Genomic DNA, 19,094 nt, shown 5'->3' on the forward strand with positions numbered 1-19,094 from the left:
GTTATCTTGTGTTTGCATCTCTCGTCCCTACTCTTATAGCTTTCTTTTTACTACTGTGCTTTAATGAATATGGTTTAGAGTAGTTATTTTGTTTGTTCGCTCGCATTTACTCTATTTCGCACTTAATTTAAGTTAGAGTAAAATCAACCGAGCCATAATCTTTTAATTTGGGGTCTAAACAGCTCTTATATTTATAACACAAATTCGAGCTTTCAGCAGACTTGACGATTCTGTTGCTCATAACCTTGCAAAACATGCACGACATGTCGCAAGTTTAAAGGTGTGGATAGAGGATGTTCCTTCACACCTCTATTCTGTATTGTTAACCGACCATGGTTGATTTATTTAACGAAATTCAAGTCTTGATTCTCAAAAAAAAAGAAAAAAAGAAAAGAAAGCTTAATATTAAGTTATACTGGTTGCTAACTCATGCGATGCACAAAAAAGCTTTGTATAAATGTATAATGATTAATTAATAAGTTTTAATAAATAAGCGTTTATGATTGGGCCCGTGAATCAAGTCAAATTCGGCCCAATTACTAACACCTGTTTTTCAAACATAAGACTCAGGCTTGGCATTAAGTTATATATATATATATATATATATGTATGTATGTATGTATGTATGTATATTTTGTTGAACATGCTTATACTACTTGATTTTTTTTTAAGAAACGTGCTACTTGATTATGTGTGTGTAAATTTTATTTATTTATTTATAAATCTACATTAATGATTAATAATTAAATTATTGTTAATATACCAATAATCGCACAGTACAGTGGCACCCATCCCCTTCCCCTCCCATTTGCCGTGGATTTGATCCTGCCTCTCCCCTTCTGAAATTAGCAACAATAATAAATTTGATATTATATTAATTTATTTTATTAGTTAAAGTAATTTTTATTTATGAACTTATAAAAAGTAGATTTATTAATTTTGTAATGTAAGAAATTATATATATGATTTTCACTAGTACATGGAGCATATAAATTACCAATAATTTTTTTTTTGTTGAAAATACCAATAAGTTAAAAATAATAAGTTGATATCTTGACACTTATTTACAAATTTAGAAAATCAAATCTCAAATCTATATAAAATTATAAATTCAGTTTTATATTTATAAGTTTATTAATGAACACATTATCATGTTTAAACTTAATTCAAAAGCCTCTTTGATTTATTTATTAAATAAATAAATATAAACAAAATTTTTTTTAGATGATATTGAGCTATTTGTAAGCCGTTAGAAAATCCAAGTAAAGGGTCTGACTACCTCACAAGGCAATGGTTGAACCCAATTTCAGCTTCTTTCTTTTTTTTTTGGTAGCAGGCCGGGTGCGAAATAAATGGATCAAATAAAATTTAAAAATTCGAACCCCAAAAAAATAAGAACTGTGACCCGGAATTTAAAATAAAACGACGCCGTTTCTATGAGAAAGAAAAAACCCCGAAAAGTCTAAAACCCTTTTCTCTTCGAGTCTGTGACCTAGTTCCACTCATTCGCACACACACACTCTCTCTCTCTCTCTCTCTCTCCCTCTCTCTCTCTGAAGAACTATCGAATTAGGCAGCCATGGCGAGCACCAAAGTTCAGAGGATTATGACCCAACCCATTGTAAGCTCACTCCTTTACTTTCGTTTCTCAGTATTTGTTTGTTTTTTTATTCTACGTTCACTCACTCTTTCCCTTTTTTGTTGTTTGGTTTCTTGGGGTTCGTGCGGCGCCAGAACCTGATTTTCAGGTTTCTTCAGAGTGTAAGTCTTTGTTTTTGGATTCTGGGTTTGCTTTGATTTGGTTTTTTTTTAATGGGTCTTGGAGCTTTTGTGCTCATTTTTGCTGTTTTTTTATGTTTTGGTTGGAAATTGGTACAGAAAGCTCGCATTCAGATTTGGCTTTTTGAGCAGAAAGACCTGAGGATCGAGGGCCGAATCATTGTAAGTTTATGTCTAAGTTTGTAAATCTTGTATTTTTTTTTAATTACTACTTAATTTTTCTATTGTTTGTAGATTTTGAATTTTTTTGTTATTGGTTTTGGGGTTTAGCTGGCTTGAGAATAATTTTTAGGGAAGATTAAATTTGGGAAGTTCATTACAGTGTTTAAAATTGGAGCGACATAACTTTTGTGGAGCAAGAAGGATGTGTTAACATCTAAAATGTTTTTTGGTGTAATTGGAGGGTTAAGTTCATGACTGATACATTCGATGAAGGAAGTGAGAATGTTACGCAATGTCTAAGACTTGTTCAAGAGTTGTCATTAGTCATGCTGGTAGATAGATTAGTTGGAATATTTGAGTGAAATGATTCATGAAATTGTATGAAATTGCTTTTCTCAGCTTTAGGGTTGGATAGCACCAGTTCAGCCTATGATATAGTGATTTACTAAAAGGAGAGTGATTGATATTACCTTGTTTATAAGTAAGGATTGGTTTAAAATGTTTATAGTTAGCAGTGACATATGTGAGATCTCATCATCTATAGCATTGTGGCCAAACCAGGAAATTTAGAAGCATGGTACTAAATATTACTTATTTCAAGCTCAAAATATTATCAAGAGTTTTAACTTCTTCATGAGATGAGCATTTCATTTGGGAAATTTTTCTTATACATATGTCAGTTAAGAAACCTGCAACCATGTAGAAATAAAATCCTAGCAATAGAAAACTTATAAAGTTGCTGGTCAAGGGATTATTAGGGCTTGTTTGGTTATGTTTTCATAAAGTAGTTGTTAAAACTACTTATATAAAAAAAGTAGTTTTTAAAACCTATTTTTAGAGAGCAATAAGAAAGCTCCAAAAGCATAATTTTTCCAATGTTTTTTTTTTCTTAAACTGAACCAAAAATAGTTTTAGGAAATTCTAATTTTTAAGAATAATTTTCTGTTATAAGCTTTGAAAGAGGGGGACTAATTAAGTGTGATGTGTCCTCTCTATATCTCCATGCACTTGATCTTTAATAAGTCGAGATGTCTTGGTCTTTCTTTTCTGTCATATTTCCGAAGCTCTCATTTATTTAAACAATGCATAGCTCTGCCAAAATAAAATAAAATAAAATAAAAAACCACCTTATCCTTATGTTTTGAATGAAATATTGGCTACACCGGAAAACATATTTTCGGGTCGCAGAGATTTTTTTTGCTATCTTTTTATGATTAAAGCATATCATAGGTAAACATAGTCAGCTTGGATATTGAAGGAACAACATCTTTTCCTGATACTTGGCCTCTTGAACTAACTGCATATTTGTCAATACTGATGGCTTCATTTGTTCTCATTATAATTTATGGATTGATTATCAAACTTCATACGTTTCTGCCATGAATTTGCCCTTATTTCTTGGATTTTTTTTTGTGGGCGTTATAACTTTTTTTTTTTATATAAGTAATTAACTTCATTGAAAAATAGATGAAAAAATTCAAGGCACACAGGCATTGTGATATAGCAACAACAAAAAGTCTAAACTAACTAGCTGTGAAAGTACAAAAATCAATTAAATCATGCAAAGAATTAAGAATAGAAACACTCATAGCATTTTCCCACTCAAACAGTGTCTAAAATAAAGAAAGTTTCAAATTGTGAATCAATATTTCATCGACTTTAAAAGTGCGCCCATTCCATTCCCTCCAGATACCCCATAATCAGGATTGAGGGATCATACTCCAAAGCTCCTTAACTTTGTGTCTGTTGAACTTGCTTGACCAACTAGCTAGAAGCTCCACAACAACACACAGCATGACCCTATGAACCCCAAATAAAGAACACACCATTTTCCATAACTCTTGAGCTACAGGGCAGTGTAGGAGTAGTGATCAATAGTCTTCTCACCAATCCACAACAACCACTTGCTGCACCTGCAAATTATTAACAGTCAAAATTTTCCCCAATGTCGCAGTCCAAATGAAAAAACTCAACTTTGTAGGAGCTTTCGGTTTCCTCAATGAAAGAACTTATGTGTGGTTTGCCAGTACTGTTGGCTTTATTTATTTATTTTTTCATTATTATCTATGCATTAATTATCTATTCTGAAAGTTTTCTGCCATGAATTTGGCATTGTGATTTAAGCTTTTGGTTATTTTATTTCTTTGAAGATTATTTGGAGAAGCAAGTATGGTCAAGCTAAAAACTTCACTGATGTGCTTTTTTAGAAATTTTAGATTGGAATCATCCTCTAAAGTATATTAAGTTAATTAAGGATCCTTAATGTATGACTAAATTGTAACTAGTGTGAGGACAAATGGAGTATTACAACTGAGTCTCTTATCACTATAGGTTTGCTTCAAGGATCAACATTCAGTCCATATCTCTTTGCTCTAGTGATGGATGAGCTCACCAAATCAATTCAAAAGGAAGTCCCTTAGTGTATGCTTTTTGCAGATGATATAGTTTTAGTAGATGAAATTAGTGGTGGAGTTAATGCCAAGTTAGAAATTTGGTGAGACACTATAATCTAAAGACTTTCGATTAAGTAGGACTCAAATAGAGTACATAGAATGTAAGTTTAGTAAAAGTAGAAACAAAGATCAAGGGATTGTACTATTTGATGGTCAAGAGATACCTAAAAAACAAGAGCTTTTGATATAATAATCCATAAAAGATGGAGAGAGTCGAGAGACTGAAGAGGATGTGAATTATAAATTAAGAGCAGGTTGGTGGATGAAGTAGAGAAGTGAATCAAGAGTATTGTATGATCGTAGAATGTAGGTTATAAGGAGAAATTCTATAAGATTGTTATAAGACCAGTTATGCTTTGTGATATTGAATGTTGGATTGTTAAGAGTTAAGAAAATTTGAGTGTAATTGAAATGAGAATTTTAAGATTGATAATTGGAGTTATACGGAAGTATAGGATTTTTGATAAGTTGATAGTTACAATGAGGGAGGGGGGGGGGGGGGACCTTGGATGCTATAGAAACACCAGGAGGTGCTAACTAGTTGAGCTATAAGTCTCTTGATAAGTGGATATATATGGAAATATAGGATTTGAAATGGGGAAATTCGGTTAAAGATAGAGGTGACCCTAATTGATGAAAAGATGAGTAAGAGTTGCTTGAGATGGTTTGATCATGTTTAGAGGAGCGAGATTAATGCACAAATGAGAAAGAGTGAGTTGATTCAAGTTGAAGGAATGAAGACATGTAGAGGAAAACCAAAAATAAAATTAGTAGAATTAGTGAAAAAAGATATGTCAAATAAGGAAGTAATAAAGAGTACGACTTTGGATAGAATTTTATTTTTGATAATTTGATAGTTGGGGGAGATGGGAGTTGAACTCTAGACATCCCTTAGAAACATTAAGGACTGCTAGTTGAGCTATAAGGCTCTTAACAACTTTGGATAGAATGAAATGGCAGAAGAGATTATGTGTAGTATCCTAACTAATCTATTGAGTATCAATAGCTGACCCCAAAGAGTTTGGGACTAAGGCATGATTGTTGTTGAATCGTCCCAAAGTTTTGCAGCATTGGCTGTTATACATGTTTGAAAATAAAATGGTTGAGGTTTGTGGATAGTTTTTGTATGTGGGGAGTTGTGATTTAGAGCTAGAATTTTTTTATTAACATATATGATAAGTACTTTTGCCATATATTTTGAATTTCAACCAAATCTGTGGGATGATATTGTCAAAATTCCATCTTAAGAACTTTGAAATCTTTGTAAACGTGTAATTTCTTGGTTTGCCTTTCTGTCCATGACTGTGGCCTATTCTTATTTTACTTATTAGCATCAGGTCTATAGATTTCTTAGATCAATGTACAATATAGTTCGTCTAATTTTGGCTGTTGAGTGAAATTTGATGCACAGGATTGCACCAAATTGGTCATGCATAATAAGATGTAGGTTTCAACTGAAAATGGCAAAATAGCTGACAGATGTGGTGCAATCATTAACTGTTGACATTTGGGTATAAAGCCAATCAGCTAAATTGTTGGAGTTCCAATGGGAATGCCATTGTGTGGTGATCCTACTTTTCAGATGTATTGATGTATACTCTTTTGAGGCTTGCCCTTACAAGAGACTTGGGGAATGTATGTTATGAAACTATTAAAAGTTTTTATCCGAAAATGAAGGTATATGCTTTAAATCCGATGCCTTGAATGGCCTCTTTGTGTATGAATGCACTCTACACCTAGGAAGCACGGGTGCGGCGTTTGGGCTGCCGCACCTGAGTCCGACGCGGGGACGCGCAGGCAACGCCGCTGCCTGAGCGTCCGTGCTGTGTCCCCCTTTTTTTTGTTTTTTTTGTTTTGCGATACGCGCTGACTCGGCGCCGACGCGCGCCGATTCGGATTGTATCGGTCGAATATCGGTGTGTTTCGGCCGGAAAATGAAAATCGGCGGTAAGGAAAAAAAGAAGAAGCTTATACTGAAAATACCACACCGCTATTGCCGTCACAGTTTCACCAGCCTTAACCCCTTTCTTCTTCTTCTTCTTCTTCTTCGCTTCTTCGCCTTCTTCTTTCTTTTTTTTTGCCGGAGCCGTGCGTTATGTTCTGTGTCTTTTTGGTTGATAAGTTTTGTTTTGTTTTTTTTTTTTGGGAAAAGGATTGTTAAATGCCTTTTTGTTATCAACTGGGCTTTATTTGTCTTGTGTGCCTCTGACCAATCACGTGACTGAGCCCCATCTTTCCTTCCTTTTTCTTTTTTTTTTTTAAAATGGGAAGCTACACCTATTTTAATATTTTTGTCAATAATTCAAGTGTCAACTTTTGTGTACTTATTATTATTATTATTATTATTATATAAAAAAGCATGCTTAGCAATATATAATATATATATATAAATATTTTTAATAATTTTTTAATTCGCCGCACCCCGCCGCACCCGCACCTATTTTTTCAAAAATTGCCGAGTCCCGCACCTGCACCGGCACCGGCACCGGCACTCGAATTTGAAAACGCACCTGTGCTTCATAGCTCTACACAACTGAGACTCAGCTTTCTATAAATTGACTTGGAAGTTTAATGTGTGTGTGTGTGTGTGTATATATATATATATATTGATAAGTAAAAAGTTTTATTGATATAAAAAAGGAACACCATGGTACACAGGGAGTGTACAAGGGGTCAACAAATCAAATACAAAAATTGCAAGAATCTAGGAAATCAATAAAAGAAGGGAATGATTGTTTTTGCAAAGCAAACAACCAATCTAATAAAGTTCTAAAAGAGAATAGCTTGAGGTCCGAAATAGATCTCTCAATTTCTTCAAAATATCTACTATTGCTCTCCCTCTAAAGACACCACAGTAAACAATGAGGAACGATGGACCATATATAACCATTTCGATGATGACCAAAGCTGCCTTGCCAACACCCTAACAGCCCCAAAACAGTATGCGGCATAACCTAAGTTACTCCAAATAAACCCAAAATCATAGACCATAGATCCATATCAACTAGATAGTGAAGGAAGAGATGGTCAACCGATTCACCATTACTCTTGCACATGTAGCTCCAATCCAAAATCCACACCTTCCTTTTTCATACATTATCAATTGTCAAGCATTTCCCTAAGGCAACAGTCCAAACAAAGAAAACTACTCTAGAGGGAATCTTCTGCTTCCAAATACTTCTCTAAGGAAAACTGTAGATTGTAGGGCCAACTAAAATTCTATAATAATCATTAACCATGAACCCCTTATCTTTGCTAGGTATCCAACACATCTTATCCTCACCAAACCCCCTTATTGAAGAACTATATGTGGTTTCCATGAAGCCTAACATAGCCTCTAATTCCCGAGCATGCACACCCCTAAAAAAGCTCACATCCCAAAAGAGGACTCCATTGGAGGACTTCATAAGCTTAGCCACACTAGCCTCCTTATTCCTGCAAAATTTGAACAAGTCAGGATAGCTAACAGCAAGAGATGTCTCTTCACATCAACGGTCTTGCTAAAACTTCACCCTAGACCCATCACCAATATCATACAGAATATGGCGTGAGAAAGAAGGCCATCCCTGACTGATACTTTTCCATAAACCAACGCCATAAAGACCATTATTGAAGTAGTGTATCAATTAAGTGATATAAATATTATTGTAACTAGATATTTCAATCACTTATTTTTTGCTCAACTAAATATTTTTGAGAATTTTGACCTTGAAGGTGGAGTAATAGAACATTCTTGTTCCCCATGGGGATATTTTTGTTGTGTATAACTTGATTATGTGCTACATCTATTGGCCTATAGCTTTGTTTCATGTTAGTATGGTAGCCTGGTCATTTCTTACATCTCCCACCCCCATCTCTCACAGTCTCACTATCTTTAACTGACCCAAAAATAATTGGGAATATGGCTTGGTTGAGTTGGGTAATATAGAGTATAGACATACTAATATTTTTTTGATTGGCAAGTTACACGTGCACCTGAAGAGGCTTGAACTCAGTACCCCACCCTCCACCTAGCACATAGAGGAGGAGGAGGTGCCAATTGAGCTAGAGCTCATTGGCAGTAGAGACATACTAATATTACATGATTATTATTATTATTATTATTTTTTTCAACAATCAGACTTTCTTTTTATTGCCAAGAGGCTAAAGCCTCCCTCTTACTCAAAAGCTTAAGTCTCACATGGATTGGAGTCTTCATTCCATGGAGCCCTTTTTGGACCCCTTCGTCGCCTCCTATCTATAAAGTTCTTCTATTCATCTCCAATTCTGCCATCATTATAATCATAAATAGAGTTTGTCACCTCAAATGTTTGATATGGTATCTACAGCATGAGCAGATATGGTTATGAGGGATGGCAACAGGGTGGGTTTTCTGCGTGGATCCCATTCCCCACCCTTGCCTTGCTCAAAGAACTCTGTCCCGTCCCCACCTTAGGTGGTAATTCCTCAGTGTGTCCTTGCCCCATGGGGATTTGTACCCCCTCCCCAAAGTTTGAAAATTTTGGATAAATCCCAAATTTTAACCATATATCCTTCATAAGATCCAAAGCTTTTCCCTTTTTCAATCCTTATCTTGAAATATTTTTTTTATAAGGTTTGGCTCCAAAGGAGAAGTGGATAGGGAGATCCGAAATTTTTTATGAGGTTTGGGTCCCAGCCAATTTCCATAAAGTGAGAGAAATGAACTAACTGTGGAGGGCAAGCAGGCAAGGTGATGACGCTCAAGGGCTGAAGCTCAAGCAGCCAATGTTGTTTCTCACTGAACCAATACTAACCTTCTTGAAGCCACTACTGGTCTTCATGAAGCCCCTACTGGTCTTCACGAAGCCCTTCTACTTGAGAAACCATTGGATCTCAAATCTTTACAGTTTTGAGGGCTTTGTAGTTTGGGAATTGGGAATAGGAAAGTGTGGTGAGCAAGAGTGTAGTGATTGTTGAAGACATCTCAAAGAGATGGGGGAGAAGAAGACATGGATGTGTTTGTGTGTGTGTGTGTGTGTGAGAGAGAGAGAGAGAGAGAGGCATCTGTGGCATTTAAGGCAACAAATTGTAGACATAAGAGTATATAATCGAGGGGTGTTTTGGTAATATTATGAACTCATTAAATTTAAATATACTCTGAGGCACGGCAGGGCAATCACAACATGTCCCCTCTTGTTCTCACTACTGATTATTTTGCAAAACAGTCCCCACCCTGTCCCCTTCATGGGGCGGTGGTATTTGCCATACCTAATGGTTTCTAATCAGTGCATATGGTAAGATATTCATGCACCCATCTGTATCAATCTGTTCACAAATATTTTAATGGCTACAAGACCTACACAGTTTTGCTTTTGCTTTCCTATATTCTATTTACATTTATACTTCTTAGTCAAGTAGTTCACTTTAGCTCATGCCTTGACAGTCTTATATGGGGTAGCTGGCTTGATGGAGACTGCAAGCTGCACATATGCCACCTTCACTGCTGCAATTAAGAGCCTGACTTTGCTAGAAAAAAGCTAGTCCTTGAGATTTGTCAATCAGTTGTTAGGGTGCACATAGCAACTAATCCATGCCATGAAAATGCATTAATTTTTTATTCCTTACAAATTAAATCCTTATTAATATATGATGCAGATGTTTAATTTTTGGAGTTTATAAAAACTGGGGGAGGATTCTTACTCATGATAATCTCATCAGGAGAGGATTCTATTTTGTTAGTTGGTGCTGTCTGTGTCGTGGGGACATGTTGGATCATCTAGTGGTACATTGTGATGTTACTTATGCTTTGTGGTGCTTTATCTTTGGAGCATTTGGGATTCAGTGGGTGTTACCTAAGTGGGTGATTGATGTGTTGTTTGGATGGAAAAAATGGTTTGGGAAGCACTCATCGGATATTTAGAACCTTGTCTCCGTATGTTTGATGTGGACATTGCAGAGGGAATGAAACAGATACCCTTATGAAGCTGCAGAAAGCTCAATGAAAGTTAAACCGTTGATGATTAGAGCTCTGTTTGAATGGTCTGTGTGTAGGGTCTTACGGATAGCAATTCCCTTTTAGAATTCAAAGAATCACTTTACTTTTGTGAATAATTAAAAAAAAAAAAAAAAAAATCTTTAGGCTACTTTGTGTTCATTGTTGTGCACATGAAACAGTCTATTCTCTTAATAAAATACCATTACTTGTAAAAAAAAAATAATAATAATAATAATAAAGCATTCAAGAAACAGTAGAAAAATAAAAAGAAAGTTGGACCATTTGGCACGTTATCAGGTTTTGCACCTCTGTTTTAGAACTAGGTTATTACTTGCACACCATTTTCTACCTTTCTTCTGGGCATTATGTCTTTTTGTGTATGTCTGTGCTTGTGCCTGGGAGTCTAAATAAAAATGAAAATTTTAACGTCATTTTTGCTGTGCCTTTCTAACTTCTTAAATCTTTTCACTCTGTAATACGATCAGTTTCTCAATAGATTTAGGGTAATAATTTCTTTAGAGACTTGCCATCTGGGAATGATAAATATTATATATAAAATGGTCAGCATTTCTATTTTCTAGCATCTTTCATAATTCCAAGTGAATAAATGTTGATTTGTTCAAATGTTAGTTTTTGTGCCCTATGGGGATTTGACAGTCCTTGCCATCAAGGAATGATAGATTAATTAAATAAAATGTCAGCATTTCAAGCATCTTTCATAATTATAAGTGAATAAATGTAAATTCATTCAATATAAATTTTGTGCCTTACAGGGCTTTGATGAGTACATGAATTTGGTTTTGGATGATGCTGAAGAAGTCAATGTCAAAAAGAAGAGCAGGAAATCTTTAGGTGCGCTCATTTTCTCACTACTTTTTCTTTGTAGTGTATTTCATCTCCTAAATGTGTATACGCTGAAGTGGTTCATTTGTTTTGTTTAGGGCGGATTCTTCTCAAGGGAGACAACATAACTTTGATGATGAATTCGTAAGTTTATTGAAACCGCAACCACCTCTCTCTCTCTCTCTCTCATGATTTCTTCTCTTAACGATTTTCTTTTCAAATTACAGTGGAAAGTGATGATGATTCCAGCAATTGTGTAAATTGGCATCAAGCTGCCTTTTCAATCAAACGGGGGTCTCTAGCATCTTTGTACCGGCTATGTTAGATACATCTTGGACATTAAGTATGATTTATGTAACTTATAAATGATTTTCTATCCATTGAGTAGATACATTGGCACTGTAACTCTTATACATGGTTTGGGTTGGAGTAATATTCGAATGGCACAAGAAAGATTTGATTGAATCAAATGCTGCCTTGCTTTGATTTAGTTATTGGCCACCCTGCAGCTAATTTTTTTCTGTTGGTTTAGGTGATCAATTGATGTGTTTGTATTGCTCAAAAGGGCACTGTTTGCTTCTAAGATCGTTTAACAAAAATTAATTAGCAGATGTGTAGAGACTCTTGTGGCTTACATCATTACATGCACTGAAAGTCTGAAATGATGCAACTTGGTTATGATCTTCACTCCAGACACATTGTTTAGTATCATTATGCTTCAATTGTGTTGGTAGCAATTTATAGTTTTCAAATGATTGGTATGCTTTGTATTGGATTGGGTACTATAATCTTTTGGTTGTGATAATGTACAGAGAGGATGATGCCATGGAATATCCATTAGAGAAGAACGTTTTCTCGCATTCTGTTAAAAGCCATAGCCTAAGGAATCAAGAAAAGTTCATCATCTCGTGTTTGGTCTACAAGAGTTTTTCAAATGTAGTGGGTTTTAGTTAGTTTGATGAGTAATGCCTTTTGCCAAGAGTCTTGCAGCTCAACTAATTTGCACCAGTTGATGATTTCAACAGAGATATTTAAGGTTTAAATTTTCAAATTCCCTTACCCTAACTATCGATATATCAAAAAAGTAAAAAATAAAAAACTAGTAAATCCTTTTGTCATTGAATAGAGAATGTGGAATTGAATCCAGTAATATAACATAAACTAATTGTTTATCTCAGTCTATTAATGATGCCGTAGCCCAAATCCGTCTTATCTATCAAAAAAAAGAAAGCTTAATCAAATGAATGCATAAAACCAGCTTCAAACTCTTGTATATGAAGTTTCAATAATTCAACTAAATGATGAAAATGAAAAGAAGAAAAAAAAAAGTGAAAGAAAATGACTGTGGCAGGGCAAAATGGTTGGGAGAGCTTTGTTTTTTTTTGGATAGGGGTTGGGAGAGCTTTAGTGTGATTGAAATGAGTCAGTCAGCTGGGCAGGGTGTGTAAGAAGAAAGTGACTGGTTAGAGAAATAGCAGGACCCAGATAGGGGATTAGGGTCGGAATGGTGGAGGGGTCACGAATCTCGTCATGGTGCACCCCTTTGTCCTAAGTTAAGTATTTTGTATACCATATGTCTCCTCATCAGCTAGCAAATGCTTTGACCCTTTTGTTCTCTTTTTTCAGCCACTAATACTACTACTGATTACTGACTCATCCTCCACACATATCATATCATTTCTTTCCTCTCTCTCTTCCAAACCAACTAATACGACATGCCTATCCTTGTATGCTTTTAGCTTGTTTGTTACTCCCCCCTCCCTTATTCCATAGCCTTAGAAGTTTGAACATTGTGTTCTTTTTCTTTGAAATGAATCATCATGTCTAATATTTGAGAGAGGGATGTAATATTTTGATTGTGGAAGCCTTGGGTGACTGATTGAGTGAAACTTTCTAGTGGACAAACAATGGGGACGAACTTGGATCATGTTTCAGACAATATCAATCTTCACAACTTGTTTTTGTATTCAAGTAAATTAGTGGAAGCCTTAATGAGTAGTTTGAATTTTTGTGTTCGAATATGCTGTGGGAAAAATCCAATTTTCATAAAAGTTAATGTCCTTGAAGGCTCCACTTCACCAACCAGTAGTTTTAAGGTTCATGTATTTTTTACGGTAGCCCTTTTTATTAGGGAAAATTTCTATTGATACACTCGCTTATACACATAGTATATGCACTCAGTTTTTTGAACTAAAATTGTGATTTCATGTGTAAAAGTGGTAAGTGTGTATACTAGTGTTTAAATGAACGTGTGAAATAGACATTGCTCTTTTAATACTTTGCCTTCTCCGCACCATTCGGGCTATAGTCATTGTTGACAGGCTAAGTTCCCAGCTTCGCATATTAAAATGTACTACTGAATGATTGCATAAGATGTGCAGTTTTTAAATTCAATTTATTGTACATAGAGACAGACTGCAATTATTTGCATAGGGACCTACACTTACTCCGGTCTCAAGGAGTGTATGGCTGCTTAAGATTTGAAAAATCTTTTTAAGAGGTTGGTTTGGAATTATGTATCGTGTAACTTTTAAAGATGTTTATTTTGATAAATTTGTTGTTGAATTATTTTTCTTCTTATACTTTCTTGTTTCTAAAGTTTCATGATGAACAAAGACCAATAGCTAACTTATTTATAAAATATTAAAGTATTCAAAATTCAAGTTTTTCACATTTTAAAATTTATGCATAAATGATGAGTTTTTTTTTTTTAGTGAAACATTTCATGATTTCATTAACCACAAAAATTGAAATACAACGGAGATAATAGAAATACAAAGAAACCCCTAGCACTTTGACCTATCAACAAGGAGAAGGTCATGGGAGCTCAGATCCCTCCCAAAGCTGGGATGTCCCAAAGTTTCTAGCAACCTAAGCTAGCTCATGAGCCACTCTGTTGTAATTCCTTTTTAGGTGCTTAACCTTCCATGAATCAAAAGAACAAAACAGAGAAAATGATGAGTATATAGATTATATAATAATTCTATTATTAACACAAATTTTGGCGCCATATAATAGATACATTACGCGTTAAAAAGAACCTCTTCTTTTTAGTAGATTATGACACCCTTCTATAAAATATTTTACGTGATGATCCTTTCCTCTACCATCGGACAAAACTCCAAAAAGACTTTATGACTTAAAGTGTTAAAATAAAGAAATTCTGATGTAATTGGCTGATTGAATATTTATCTCTTACTTTACTCTGTGTGGGTTAATACTTAGTATTCTAAATAATAATAAATAAATAAAACCTCAGCTAGTAATAATAAATAAATAAAATAAAAAGTGAGTGTTAATATAATATTAATAATTTAAAATTTATCGACTTAAAATTTTGGATTAACTAATATCCCAACATTTAAACGAATGCCTTACATCAAAATTCTCAATGTATATTATTTGATTTAAATATCCATTTTCGCATAAGATAGATTTCTACATTACACTGATAATTTTTTTTTCTATTCACTTTGGTTTGGTCCCATTGTGATTAACTTTAAGTTTTGCAACTCTTCCTTTTTTGACTAAAACAGTAAAACCTTTACTAAACCTTTACTAAAGTGACTTTGCTGTGATTGCAATGGCACAGAGCTAGGCTCGCAAAAGATTGATGGCGAAAACTCGAGTTGAAAGAACTTCCCGACATGATTGTAGTGCGTTCACCTTATGCACATTTTTAGGGTTCTTATGCTCTTTCAGTCTTTCTTATCTCAAATGGGTCGAATAGTGAAAGTGATGCATTTGTCCTGTCCATGCACATGGAGGGAACAATGTGCTTACTCTTCTTTGCTTTCACCATGTGAATAACAAAACAAAAGGGGTTGCGTTTGCTGAAGAATTAGAGATTATCTGCAAGAAATATTCTTATAAAGTAGTGATGGTTCAGCGAAAAAATATTCATGTAAAGTAGTGATGGGACACTAGGAAACCAAATTTTTGTTTATGTTTTTCTTTATCTAGTGTTGAAAATAAATTAAACCAAGTATCCAACATCAAAACTAATATCAGTACAAACAATGTGTGAATGTTCCATGCATGGAAATATATTCAGATAGTGAATAATTAGTGCAATGTACTTAACAAACAATATTTGACCACCGGGGGTGGTACAATTGGTAGGCGATTGCTGAGGCTTCACCATATCTTAAGTTCGAGTTTCCGCCGGACTATAATTGCAATTTTTGATAAAAGACCAATAGAGTCTAGGGTGTGTGTGAGTTCGGGGTCTCTGAGCTTCGGTTTGAGCTGGTGGTACTCATGGGCTTACTCAAATATATTGTGGAGCGTGAGACAATGACTGCCACACGCGAGTCCTTTTTTTTTTTCTCAAAAAAAAACAAACAAACAATATTTTTGTATGATAAATTTTTTATTTAATCTGTATCAATAAATAAAAATTCAAATTAGAAAAGTTGTAAGAAATAATATACCTAATTTAATTAAAATTCATTTAGAGAAAATTTAACTTAATTTAATATAATAAAAATAATTGTATTGAGTTTGCTTTATCCAACAAGGCGTGACTGGAATTTAGAATAAGTAAATAAGAATCCTTTCACTTGATATTAGTTATATATATATAGTGCTACAAATAATTGAAACAATTTTTTTTTTTTTTTTTACAATTACACTATCCATAAATTATATTGTAGAATCTCCAAGAGCTGTATCAACAGATAGGGTTGTAAATAACCCAAGTTGAGTCAAATATTAAAAAAATTTAGATTGTTAATTCAATTTTATTTTAAACACGAGCCAAATTTGAAGTTGTTGCAAAATTAGATTACATATTTAAAAATGGTTTAATTTATTATTGAATAAGTTTGAACTTGTTTACATGCTACTTGATCAATTTATTCTTTTATCACATATAGTAAATACTACAACTAAAACTTCTCTTCACAAATCTATACTAAAAATTAATCATTAAATTATAGTTGAATATATTATTTGACTTAAATAGACATAATGATTTTTGTTTATGAGCTGATAAATTACAAATAAAAATTTGATATCTTATAATTTTATTTACAAACTTACACAATCCAATATTAAATATATAATTATATATATATGTATATGAATAACATATAATATTCATTACAGAAAACATGGACTATGATGAAAAAATCTAGTGAGGAAAAATAATTTCGTCTCTAAATGATAACATTCAGTGAGGAAAAAAAATTCGTCACCAAATACTATTAAAATTTTAAAGATGGTGATGAAATCAATATATCATCTTTAAAGATATTCAAATTGGTGACAAAATTTTTGTTTTGTCACCATAAGTCATGAAAAAAGAAGAAGGCATAATTACAATTTTTAGGCCGCGAGGTGTACTGGTGTATATGGTGATGAAATATTTTGTCTTAAAAAGTGAAATCTAGGGAGACAAAAAATACACATTGTCAAATACTTACTAGAGGTACTGAACTCCTAATCTCTTCACCCAATATGTAAGAATTTAGGTATCATTGGTCACGAGATAATTTTTCATCTCTTATTTGTAAAAAAAATAAAAGGGCACGGTGCTAATTGTTGGGCTCTAGTGTACTAAAATTATTTTCCTTTATTTATTTATTTATGATTTTTGGGTTAAAAGTGCAAATTAATCCCTAAATTCCTTATCACTCTCACCTCAACCTAATCCATCTCTCTCTCTCTCTCTCTCTCTCTCTCCCTAAAATTTTCTTAAAATCTGGTATTTTTTACTCTTTTTTATTTTATTTTAATGTTTGTATGTTTATTCCTTATAGATAAAAGTCTCAAATTTACAAAGAGAGATATAAAACAAAAGCAATTGATGAAACAATATGTATTTTTGTGTTAGTAAAATGGGTTTCGTTTAGTTAGTGGGATTGTGGGTTTGAATTCCATGTGGGAGTTTCGATTAAATTCCCAACAAAACTTTTTGTTACTTGCCAAAGCTTACATAATAATCAATTTTGGTTTTTAAAGTTATTTAAATCGATTGTGCCAATTGAAGGATGGTCGTGGGTTTAGACAATCATTGATAAGATTTCATTACGGTTAAACCTTTAAATGTAATCTAATGTTATTAGAGGACTAATGGTAGAGTTTTAACATTACTTGATGCTTGGATTTATTATTATCTCATTGAAATTCAAGATTTTGTGTATCATCTTTATTTTTTTAATTTGTGGTTTAGGCATTGAAATTGTCGCACTACTCTCAAGCTACAAAGTGACGTTTTGATGATAATGTTTCTTATATAACTACATAATTAATGTTTTTGCTTTGTGGTATTGATATATTTTTCTTTATATTTGTGCATATATAAGATTGGTGGCAAAAAAACATTTTTTGTGGTGCCACTTAAACTCATTTTTATTTTTGTAATGTACGGAAGACATCTTTTATCTATATATTGTTGTAATTGCAACAATATATAGATAGTATAATGATTTTTTATCTACTTTTAAATTGTATGTATAATTTTTTTATGGATGTTGTTGAAAATGATCAGATTAATATAATATAATGGAAACTTAATGTAAAGAACATTAATAAATTAAAAAAAAAAAAAATTTGGCAACGAAAATTTCTGTCACCAATAGGTTGAACTAAGAATTAAAAAACAAATTAGCTAACAAACTTTTTTGTTACCTAAATGTTAAACTAAAAAAATTAAAAAGCAATTGGTGATAAAATGTTTCATCACTAATAGGTTTAATTATGAATATAAACAGAAATTGGTGATGAAAAAATTCATCACCTAATCTATTAAAATTGGTTAATTAAAAAAAGTAAAAATATAATTAGTGATGAAATATTTCATCGCCTAATATGGTCAAATAAAAAAAATTACAAATTAAAAAGCATTGATGACAAATTTATTTCGTCATTGAATATAATGCTAAGCAAGGAAAAAATTAGGTGATGAGAATATTTCGTCGCCTATGATTTTTTTTTATTAAAAAAAATTAAACAATTTAGCGATGAAAACTTCGTCAACAGAACATTTAGTAACCAAGATCATGCAACAAATGATGTTTCGTCACCATATGGCTTAGGCGAAAAAATAAAGAGCTTTCATGACAAAAAGTTTCGTTACTATAAGTCTTGTTTGTTCTAGTGTATGTACTTAAATTGAGTCTCATATTTACAAACTAATTCATGAGCACATTATAATATTTCTGCTCAACTTGTTTCATAATTGAGTCTGAATTTATTTTTGAATCTAACTTCTTCGCTAACTATACAAACATAAACAAATCTTTTTCGAGACAAGTTGAGCTATGCATAAACAATTCGATTTCATTCATAGTCATAGGATATGAATATCCGAATCAATTATGAGGTTGAAACATTTGGAATATCGAGGTCATGCATTCCTATTCTTTGGAAATACAAAAACCGTTCGCCACATCTGTAGTTGGTTCCCCTAGTCAATTTTAAGTTGAAACACATTTGATTTGCAAACCATATTCGAAACCTGCGAGATATCTATGACAAAAGAGTTCGAAAGTTGGGCTTCTATCTTTGAGTGAAGAAGATAGCTATGCCATTTCCATGTGAACAAGAACATTCTTTAGGGTCGATGCTGAAAAGCCATTTGAAATTGATCACGAAATATATGCTTTAGAAATATATTCGACAACGAAATTACAACGAGTGAGAGCCCACCAATATGATAAAAATGCCATTACTTGATTTTCGCAAATGGTCACTTCATTGGTCAGTAGGCAAAACTATTGAGCTTCATCGAACGTTCCAATGTATAATCCAACTCACTAAAATGACTAATAATAAAACTAGGGCCTAAAAATCTAATATTTTGGGGTATTTTTGGGCAGAAATATATTCTTTTTGCTCAACTTAAATGTTTATGCTATATTTTCAGGACGGTCAATATAGAAATTGTATAGGTAGTG

At 33.2% G+C, this 19,094-nt stretch overlaps 1 protein-coding gene across 1 annotated transcript; it reads left to right on the top strand.

Moving 5' to 3' along the window:
• Nucleotides 1-1,446: 1,446 nt before the first annotated feature.
• Nucleotides 1,447-11,680, top strand: LOC142616765 (uncharacterized). Its single transcript, XM_075789553.1, has 6 exons — nucleotides 1,447-1,621; nucleotides 1,735-1,761; nucleotides 1,879-1,941; nucleotides 11,124-11,202; nucleotides 11,292-11,337; nucleotides 11,421-11,680. Exons 1-6 carry the CDS (start codon nucleotides 1,580-1,582, stop codon nucleotides 11,428-11,430), a joined length of 267 nt encoding a protein of 88 aa, XP_075645668.1. The 5' UTR covers nucleotides 1,447-1,579; the 3' UTR covers nucleotides 11,431-11,680.
• Nucleotides 11,681-19,094: the final 7,414 nt, after the last annotated feature.

This window comes from Castanea sativa, chromosome 1, assembly GCF_040712315.1.
Source record: "Castanea sativa cultivar Marrone di Chiusa Pesio chromosome 1, ASM4071231v1".
NCBI classification, from domain to species: Eukaryota; Viridiplantae; Streptophyta; class Magnoliopsida; order Fagales; family Fagaceae; genus Castanea; species Castanea sativa.